Source organism: Vigna angularis, chromosome 3 (assembly GCF_016808095.1).
Source record: "Vigna angularis cultivar LongXiaoDou No.4 chromosome 3, ASM1680809v1, whole genome shotgun sequence".
NCBI lineage: Eukaryota > Viridiplantae > Streptophyta > Magnoliopsida > Fabales > Fabaceae > Vigna > Vigna angularis.
Window position 1 is genome coordinate 22,474,813 of NC_068972.1, and position 11,102 is coordinate 22,485,914.

General features: G+C 37.8%; 1 protein-coding gene across 1 annotated transcript; it reads left to right on the forward strand.

Annotated features, from left to right (window-relative positions):
• Positions 1 to 568: 568 nt before the first annotated feature.
• Positions 569 to 1,864, forward strand: LOC128195823 (uncharacterized). The gene has a single exon (XM_052874512.1). The coding sequence runs from the start codon at positions 569 to 571 to the stop codon at positions 1,862 to 1,864; it is 1,296 nt and encodes a 431-aa protein (XP_052730472.1).
• The last annotated feature ends 9,238 nt before the right edge of the window (positions 1,865 to 11,102 follow it).

An 11,102-nucleotide genomic window follows, 5' to 3' on the forward strand; every position in this document is an offset into this window, starting at 1 on the left:
CTTTCCGGTCGGTCTCGACCAGTTTCTCAACCGTTCGGCGTGTTCCGTTCAGTCTCGGTTAGTTTATCAGCCGTTCGGTCGCGACAAAGCTTTCTGTTCGGTCTCGACCAGTTTCTCAACCGTTCGGTCTCGACAACAATTAAGTAGCGGTAACACACAATGAATGTTGTAACGGCTGTCGTTGAGTAATTAAGGTTTGCATTGATGACCATTAAGAGGTAAATTAATGTGTCAGATTCCTTTAAACTCTATAAATAAGGGTTTAGGGGGAAGGTAAAGGGGGGATTGGAACTCAGACTACAATACGTTCCATTTATTTCAATGTTTAACTGTCACGAACAGATCATAAAACCGCTCCTAACTTGAGCGTCGGAGTGCCTTTTGCAGGTACCTCTCCGCTTTGACAAAGAGGGTGACCGAGCGGCCAATATTGAAGGTGACCGATCGATACAAACGAGAAGCAGACAAGCGAAGCGCACCAGGCGAAGGTTAGTGTCTCGGTCTCACAAATCCTTACCGAAACATTTTGGTGCCCACCGTGGGGTCGAGAGCAAGCTGAAGACACCCAATGGTAACCACAAGAAATATGGAGGAGCAGAGCACCAGAGATTTAATAAGAGAGTTGCAGGCCCAGATTGAGGCACAGGCGCAGACTATACAAGCGCAGGCGCACGCTCAGCAAGAGATGCGGCGGAGGCATGAGGAGGAGATGAGGGCGCTAAGGGCCGAGCAAGAACCTCCCGAGCGGTCCGCCTCGAATCGAGAAAACGCCAATGAGGCGAGCCATAATCACGCGAACCCGAACGGTCGGGCTAGAAGGGAACCAACGCCCCTGCAGACCGCTCGGCCAACCAGTTTATTGCCCTTCACGGCAACCATCATGCAAACGCCAATGCCAGAAAAGACTCCCCCCGTATTGGATAAGTATGATGGTTCGGCTGATCCGGATAATCACTTAAGGACGTTCGGTAATGCAATGGCATTCTATACGGACAGCGACCCTATCATGTGCAGAGCCTTCTCGTTGTCACTTAAGGAAGAGACATTGGAATGGTATAACACTCTTCCTCTCAACATAGTGGATTGCTTCGCTACTGTGGAAGACCTCTTTAGGAGGCAGTACGCATCCAATCGGAAACAGGAGGTAACATCGGTGGATTTAATAAACACTAAGCAGGAGAAAGGAGAAACTTTGAAGGCTTTTATGAAGAGATATACTGAAACCGCGCGACGAGTTAGAGAGGTAGATCAATCTTTTATTATCAATAATCTGCCTTTGTGCATGAGACCAGGATATTTTGCGGAAAAATTGTATGCACGATCGCCAAAAACGATGGAGGAACTCCAAGAGCGAGCAGCTGAGTTCATCCGTATGGAGGAAATGCGTTTGTCGCAAAAGAAACGACAACAAGAGGGTGATGCGGGCGGAAGTGGAAAGGATGGCAAACGACCGTTCGGCAATAACGATAAGAATAGGGAGTTTCCCAGGCCATTCAAGTTTCACCATTATACAACCCTCAATGCACCTAGGGCAAAAGTTCTTGAAGAAGCCCTAAGTGCGGAACTTATCACACCCTTAAGGAAACCGTCTCCAAGAAATGCAGACGAAAGGAAAAGTTGCCGGTACCATCAAAACCATGGACATACTACAGAAGACTGCATCACGTTAAAGAATGAAATAGAAAATCTTATCCGGGCGGGACATCTACAAAGGTTTATAAAGGAAGCAAGATACGACCTCCCCAAGGAAGGATATTCGAGAAGAAGCCCCGAGCGGGCAAGCAGGAAAGACGAACGAGGGCATGGCTATAGTCACAGTCCCAGTCGTCGTCGGGAACAGTCGCTTCATGGAGTGATCAACTGAAGAGAAGCATCCACAATTTTACTATTGTCATGTTTAAATTCGGTCTCATTTGATTCATGCTTTTGTTATTAACTTACGCTCTTATTATTGAATAAATAAAGCCCAACTTAGGCCGATCAATCGCTCCCAAAATGGCTAAATAAAATCATATTCAATGAAAGTTTCTCAGAGTTAGAAGATGAAGACCGAACGGTAAATCCCGCTCGGCCAAGAGGTAAATTCCTCTAAAGATTGGAAGACCGAACGGTAAATCCCGCTCGGCCAAGAGGTAAATTCCTCTATAAAGATTTGAAGACCGAACGATAAATCCCGCTTGGCCAAGAGGTAAATTCCTCTATAAATATTTGAAGACCGAACGGTAAATCCCGCTCGGCCAAGAGGTAAATTCCTCTATAAAGATTTGAAGACCGAACGGTAAATCCCGCTCGGCCAAGAGGTAAATTCCTCTATAAAGATTTGAAGACCGAACGGTAAATCCCGCTCGGCCAAGAGGTAAATTCCTCTATAAAGATTTGAAGACCGAGCGGTAAATCCCGCTCGGCCAGAGGTAAATTCCTCTATAAAGATTTGAAGACCGAACGGTAAATCCCGCTCGGCCAAGAGGTAAATTCCTCTATAAAGATTTGAAGACCGAACGGTAAATCCCGCTCGGCCAAGAGGTAAATTCCTCTATAAATATTTGAAGACCCAACGGTAAATCCCGCTCGGCCAAGAGGTAAATTCCTCTAAAGATTTGAAGACCGAACGGTAAATACCGTTCGGCCAGGAGGTAAAATCCTCTAACCATTTGAAGACCGAAGCGGTTAATCCCGCTCGGTGAAGAGGGAACAGGATATAACAATTTGAAGCACAAAGAGCAAACACTTTAATACAACGAGAACAACCTCCCTCAAACTCATAAGTCTTATAGTTAACCGTTCGACTAAAGCCGAACAATTAACTCAGACTTGGGGGGCTTATGTTACTAGGGGCTCGCAGGCTACCGTTCGGTCTCGACTAGCTTTCTCAGCTGCTCGGTCGCGACAAAGCTTTCCGTTCGGTCTCGGTTGGTTTATCAGTCGTTCGGTCTCGACAAAGCTTTCCGGTCGGTCTCGACCAGTTTCTCAACCGTTTGGCGTCTTCCGTTCGGTCTCGGTTAGTTTATCAGCCGTTCGGTCGCGACAAAGCTTTCCGTTCGGTCTCGACCAGTTTCTCAACCGTTCGGTCTCGACAATAATTAAGTAGCGGTAACGCACAATGAATGTTGTAACGGCTGTCGTTGAGTAATTAAGGTTTGCATTGATGACCATTAAGAGATAAATTAATGTGTCAGATTCCTTTAAACTCTATAAATAAGGGTTTAGGGGGAAGGTAAAGGGGGGATTGGAACTCAGACTACAATACGCTCCATTTATTTCAATGTTTAACTGTCACGAACAGTTCATAAAACCGCTCCTAACTTGAGCGTCGGAGTGCCTTTTGCAGGTACCTCTCCGCTTTGACAAAGAGGGTGACCGAGCGGCCAATATTGAAGGTGACCGATCGGTACAAACGAGAAGCAAACAAGCGAAGCGCACCAGGCGAAGGTTAGTGTCTCGGTCTCACAAATCCTTACCGAAACATTATACAATAATTAACTCATAACACAGTGGTTAAAGCACTCTGAAATTAAAAATTCGACATGTACTTCCAAAACATTCCATACTCTAAAATTTAAAATTTTGACAATAATACAATACTCTAAAATTAAATTATTAATAATTATTTTGATTTACGAAGGTATATTACTTCTACTAACACAATAACAAAGTGTTGATAGTCGTATATTTTAATTAATATATTACAAAGAAATATTTATTAAAATATACTTACTCATTCACAAAGAAGAAAGTATTTTAATACATCTATTAAAAAAATATTTTTTAATAGGAAAATTTTCTTTCTAGTTGATAAGCATTATTTTTTTATGTCAAGTTCTCCTTGCACTTCACAACCTTCTTCATGCACCTCTAACTTTTGAAAATATTCCAAATATAACCTTTTAACAGTAAACACAATTTTGACCAAGTACATATTCTTTGGCCAAAGTAAAATTTGTTTTTTACTTGTCTCTTTCTGCATGCTTTTAAATTTGAATTTGTTGCCCTAGCCGCTGCACCATTGCATCGCTGCTCCTTGCTCTCTCCTTCCTCCCCTATTCTTTGTGTTTTGCATCCATTAGTTTGGTTCTCCTCCTTTGTCTTGTTTTCTCTTATTTTCTCCTCTGCTCCTTCCATACTTTGCGCGTTGCTAGAAGGTATGTGTAGTGCCCCAAATTTCAGGGTGTCACGAATTATTACAAAAACTGATAAATTTCAAATTTCTATCAAAGCACGAAAACATATTTTTCAAAAAAAAACTTAACATTTAAGCACGCATAATTTATTCAAACCTTAACACATCATACAATCATCGTCGATAATTTCATTAATGAACACATAAACACAAACATTTATGGGGTAAACTACCGATAAAACAATCATAAAAACAAGACACATACATCAACCCTAGACCACGAGGGAACATACCCAACACATCATGAATGCACTTAAGCCTCACATACCCTTATTAACAAACTCTAACACATACATTACATCACTTGAATCATCCAAAACCCATCATTATGCAGATTGCAACCCAAAAAGACCCAACATATGAAATATGATCATCTTACCACTCTTTACAACATATATTTATATGGTAAAACTCCTAAACAACATACATGTGTCCTCCCTTAGCATTAATACATATTATCATGGGCTAACCCATCATAAATATACATAATTTCATAGGAAAACTCAACACAAACATGATATAAACCTTATCATCATGCATACACAAACCCTTACCTACCCAACAATAACAACATATAATCATAATCACGTAAACATGTATCACAACAAGGATTTCCATTCAAGAAAATCAAGAATGCATAGCATACAATGAACAAAGGTAAGCTTCCCCATACCTTGGCCAATCCTAATGCTCTATCTGCAACTCCAAAACACCACCAATCTTCCCTTGCATTAAAGTTATTTGCAGTCCTTTTTCTTCTCCCCCAGAACATCCTTCTCTCCCTATCCCTCTCTTTTCTTTCTTTCACCTTTTAGGTGAAGGTTTTTAGAAAAATATCTAGACCCTCTCTCCTCTTCTCTTTTTTATCTTCTCCTTTCTTTCTCTATCTTTTTGGTTTTAATAAAATTTCTTTTAATCTCTAAAACCCACCAAGATCTCATCTCCTATTATCTCTCAACCACTTTTTAAAATACCAAATCTTCTCAGATTCACGTAAACCTCTATTTACATTTTCAGTTTTTATATTATTTTTGCATGTTTTACTTCTTACACCTCCCTAAATTAATTTATACACCAATTAATAAAGGTAAAAAAACCATTTTACCCTTTGGCCAAAAAATACAATTAAAATTGTAAGTTTCTCTTAAACTCTTCTCCCTTGATATTGAACCCACAACCATTCAATCCTAACATCTCTACCAATAAACTAACACATCACAATGGTAATATCACACACACAAATCACCAAATAAATAACATATCAATCATGTGTTGCACTTTCTCAATAATAACATCAAATAATTAACATAACAATTATAATTCTAAGAAACACCTAAACATTAAATATAAATTACACAACAATAATGTTCAAATCTCAAAATCATTTTATTTCCTAATTACTACATTTTTCTGTGGTCTTACAGTTTGGATATTTACCGTTCTTCTTCCTACCTAAACATACAGTCCTCTTCGTCCTCCCTAGACCGATAGGTAAGCATTAACTTTTGAATTTTGTTTTGTAGTTGATATGTCTGATATTGATTTGAATTCAACACTGTAAATTGCTAGGAGATGTGTAAGTTTGTGGTTCGTGGGTGATGGAAAATGAAAACGAAGCCTTCATTAGTGTTCAAAATCTAGTTAAGGCTTCGCTGACTTTCGAAAGCTAACAAATGCTTAAACGAATTTTGAAAGTTGGTTAAGCCTCCGCCGGATTTTGAAATTCATTTAAGCCTTCGACGGTTTTCGAAATCTCGTTTTATTTTCTTTTTCAATTTTGAATGTTTGTTTTTCAATATACTTTTGTTTGTTTTTTAATTTTGAATATGTGGTTGGAATTTTTTTTCTAGGTTTATTAATTTTTTTGTTATATTTATTTATTCTTTTTTAATTTTGTAATATTTTATTATAACTAGTTATTTATATATTTCTTGAAATATTTAAATATTTTATTATTTATTGTTGTTTACATATTTAAGTAATTAATACTTTTATTGTTTGTATATTTTGATGGTCACAAATATGGCTTAAACAAGAGGTGCATCTACCTATCGTGGTGAGAGTTCAACACAAGGTGAAAGAACAAGAAGACCTATGATATCAGCTTGTAGATGACAAACTAAAGAAATTGATGTTGATGTTATTGAGGAACATGATGTTAGTTAAGAGTAGAAGCATGTTATTGAGCATGTCACTCAACAAGAAGAGGAAGTAAGTGGATTTATAGGAGGTCCACAGGACACATCACTAGTGACTCATTATACGCAACATGTTGCATATGTCTTGTGGCAAGGCCAAGTTAGTACAAAACTTGAATTTTAATTGGTAATTAGTAGCTTGAATTACTTTTTTTTATATATGTTGTTGTTGTGTAGGATAGATGATCTCCTATGGAAAAAAAATAAATAAATTTGGCCTATATCATAAGGTAATTAAACCTTTTGTGATAAATTTTGGTCTAATACACCTAGTTAATATTTTGTACGACTATGCCAATAAAGGGTTGATATTGGCGTTTGCTTAGAGATGGCATTTTGAGACCAATTTTTTCCATCTCTCAATGGGTGAGATGACTGTCACACTAGATGACGTGTCGTCGCTACTTCACCTACATATTATGGGAAAATTTTGTGAGATCGAGCCATTGGAAGTTGAAGAAGCTCAGTTTATTATTATAGACCTTTTGGGCATGGACCGCGCTAGGACTGGAGTTGAGATGACACAAGCATGTAGTCCTAAAGTTAGGCTGAAATGGTTGAGAGATGTATATCATGAGTGTTGAGCAGTAACACTAGGTGTGTGCGACACAAACATACTTGTTGCATCTGGTTAGATGCACTATTTTCACAAATAAGAACGCAAACCTCATACGTGTATCATACTTGATGTTGTTTAGAGACTTGCACGCCTATGGCAGATATGCTTGGGGCATTGTTGCACTTGCTCATATGTACGAACAACTCGGGATGCCAACTTTGCTAAGACAAAGCAAATGGTTAGATATTCTACTATTACACATGTACATATTTCTCTTGCATTTGTATTTCATATATTTTTGGAATGTATACCACAATTTAACTAATGTTTTTCTGGAGTTGGATATATAAGCATTTCCTTGGGATGAGAAGGAGGCATGTGTTGTCCACTTATGACGAAAACAATCCTCGTGCGACACGTGGGTGACAAGGAGGCAAGCTTGGAGTCTACTTGAGGGTAGGTCATATTTGGATGGACTGACGTACGATGGAGTCATTTGGTGCCCATATGAGTCATAAAGGGGTGCTCGTTCATTTATGGCAATTTGTATGTATTTTGGATGGATTAGACTTAGTGAGATGCTTCACCGACATCTGCCTAAATGCATATTGAAGCAATTTGGTTTTAAGCAGTTGTTCCCACGACTGCCATAGATCGTTGTAGAGGTAGTAACAGTAACCATTGAGGGTACTTCTTTTCACTATGTAGACCATGTTATAACTCATGTCGTATTAGTCTCATCTATATCTGTTTGTGTTATGTGGGATACCTATAGTGATTTAGGAGGGTATTCAATTCATACGTCATTCCTGCCCCTGACGAAGACCAACCGAGTCTTGCACCACAACTCCGTTAACACATTCTAGATGATATTTTAGTTCGTCTAAGATCATTCTCCGATTCTGGTTTGTTGGTATGTAATGAAACTTTATTTTGTGTTACATGATATTTATGATTGCTTATTTATGTAGTTTGTTAACGTCAATGCAGGATTGTATGAGACGTGTTGTGAAAATCTTACAAACCATTATATCAAGTCGTGATGTGACCGAGGGTACTGTAGCGTGAGATTGTACTAAAAAAGCCTTACAAAATGACATTCATTAACGTGTCCAATGCACATCAATTGATGTTGTCTGATATCAGTAGGCGGTGAACTATGTAGTGGGAATATTATATAACTCTGACCATATGAAAAATAGACTAAGATGACATTATATCGATTCGCAATAGCATACCTAATGTCTGGTGTGGTCATCCACTTGTTTACATTAGCCTATAAGGAATGAAACAAATTGTTATGAAAAGAAATACGTAACAAATAATAAGTAATGTGTCAATTAAAGCAACACGAACCTGTGATCAATTGTGGATCACCAAAGACTATTGCAGTTCTTCCAATCAATTGTAACTTCTTACTAGTCTTGCATATTCATCACGCCACAAAGTAAGTTCTTCATACAGGTCATGTTAGATAATGAGTCATGCTTCTTCACCTAGGCCCAACAAAGCACCAATGCATCAATAACCACAATAATCATCTGCTACCACATTAATAACATCGACAATGTAAGGATGACAAATGGGATGAGACTGATCTAACATCAATACTCTCCTTTGTTGAACTGCTTTAGCCTGGAATTTCACTTGTGTTTTTTGTGATGAAGACTTTGTCATGGAATGCAAGGTATTTACGTACTTAAAATATGATGGGTCATGCTTCGTAGACCTTTCATTTCACTGAAGTTTACTCTTCTGTTCAGCTTTGGTCTTGACTTTATGCGAAGGAGGTACCATAAATGTCATTGTAAGACAAACAACTTCAACTAACTTTTGTTTGATGTTAGCGTTTTGTCCAATGTTAATCTTCTTAAAGCGTTGATGAACCATATCAAGTTCACATTCAATGCATAACTCTGGTTGCGATTGTTTTCCCCACGACTTAAGTAATGCCAGAAATCTTCCAACAAGTATACTGGGTTGATGTAGTAAACAGGTATTGTATCCAGAAGGATTTGGAGGAAATAACAGTGTTATGATCAATTTAATCTGATATGGGAATGCTTTTATGTAAAAAGTGTGAAAGTGGAAAGTGAGAGTATTGTCCCTTTAATCTAGAAATCAGTTTATGTTATCAAAGGAATGATTTTAGTATTAAACTCGTGTTGGAGTCTGATTTTACAATTCCATCCTGTCATGCATTAGATCTTCCATCAAGTTGGCAGCTTCACGTGATCAAGTTTTGGGAGTGCTCTTTATGGTACTTCAAGCCCATCTCAGGACTCGGAGACTAGTATGTTGCCTACTGTCTAGTATACAACCTAGTAGTGACCGTGTATGACTCATTTGCATTACGAATAAAACATTATTCTAGCTACACATCTTTGGCCTATTTCATCTAGACACACACAGGAAAATTGATTGGACCACAACTCAAGGCTAGATGCCTCTACGCTTCAAGCCAGTTAAATAGGGTAAGTACTCTCCCTTGGTGAGTTTTCTCTATGGCTCAGGCTATGAAGATCTGGGCTCGAGCTACGTGAGGTTGCTTAATAATGAAGCACTCTCCCTTGGCTTAAGCCTTAGTTGATGGCTTAAGGAAACATTCCTAAGTGGGTTTTCTTCTATGGTTAAGGCTCTCAAGTGGCGCTTAAGCAATGACAAGACAAATTCTTCCAAAATAAATGCAAATCTTCTTCTTTTCATCCAAATACAGATTCAACTCCTTAAATTCATGTGTTTATGCAAAATAAGTAAAATTGGAGTAGTTATCATAGTTTTTATACATAATCAAAACAAAATAAGTGTTAATTAAGCATTAAAATTCACTAATATCAAGCACTTATCAGCAATTCATTTGACACAATAGTTGAAAAGCTCAATCTGGTCCACATGACATGAATTTCAACTAGAGGAATGATACCGGGCTCATATTGTGCTAATTCACAAGCATAGGGTAGACCGTACGTTGATCTTAGAATGCATCGACAACATCCATAGTCCAATCCTATATGCTTCACTCGTTCAAATTCGTCAACAATGAGTCCCAAAGCATATCTCCAAATGCGTCCAACCAATCTTTTATATGTGCTTCCTCTATAAGACTTTTTTCAAACAACGTCTTTATCTTATTATGTTGGAGGATGATAACATTATGGATAACATCTCAACACGAACATAGGTCTCTCATACTAGTCCACAATACTTTTTTCAGGCTTTAGTGCACAAACTGAATCCTGGTACAAATAACATTAATAATGTCATAACACATAGAACATAAATAAGTAAAAAAAAATAATAATAATTACCTATTTGTTGTTGTATTGCCTATATGCATAACTTTGTTTGTCCATGCCTTAATGAAGTATGCCTTACACAAAATAATCCAAGTGTGATTGACATATTCAAATAATAAATGCCATGAAGTAGAAACGTACTGAAGGCAATCAACATAATCACTAAATATGGACTCTTGTTCATAGTCCATCACATTTTCCTATGCTTCCATCAACACATCTCATGCCTCACAGGATCCACTAACATTTTGCGTTTGAAATTCACATTTTTCATAATATGGCACCGACATAACATCTAATAAGACTTAGGGAATACATTGTCAATGACATTCATCAAAGCAATGTCTTTGTTAGTAAACAATCATATGTGAACCGTCCTCAAATATCATAAATAAACTTCTGAACATTTTTAATGCCTAAGTGAAATAGTAAACAATCATATGTGAATCGTCCTCAAATATCATAAATAAACTTCTGAACATTTTTAATGCCTAAGTGAAATTATTTTAGCGCTCACTTGATAACAAGGCGCAAAGGCGGTTGAGAAGGTAAACCCTGTAGATGTGACGCCAACTATCTCAAGTAAGGGGAATTGATATTTGTTTGTCTTGTATGTGGTATCCATCAAGAAAATGATATTAAATACATTCAACAAATGCACTGAGATCACTTACCACCTTAGATTCATCGACAAAGCTACTTCAATGGATGTATTTATCTCGATCCAGCATCATTATCAGCTACTGCATTTCAGTTCTCGACCCTCTTAAAGATTGTTTGTATGTATACTTTGCGTTATAGATTAGTTTTATTGTTGTCACCTTAGAATCATTATGTTCTTTGAGAGGTAAAATATTTGAACACTTTACTTG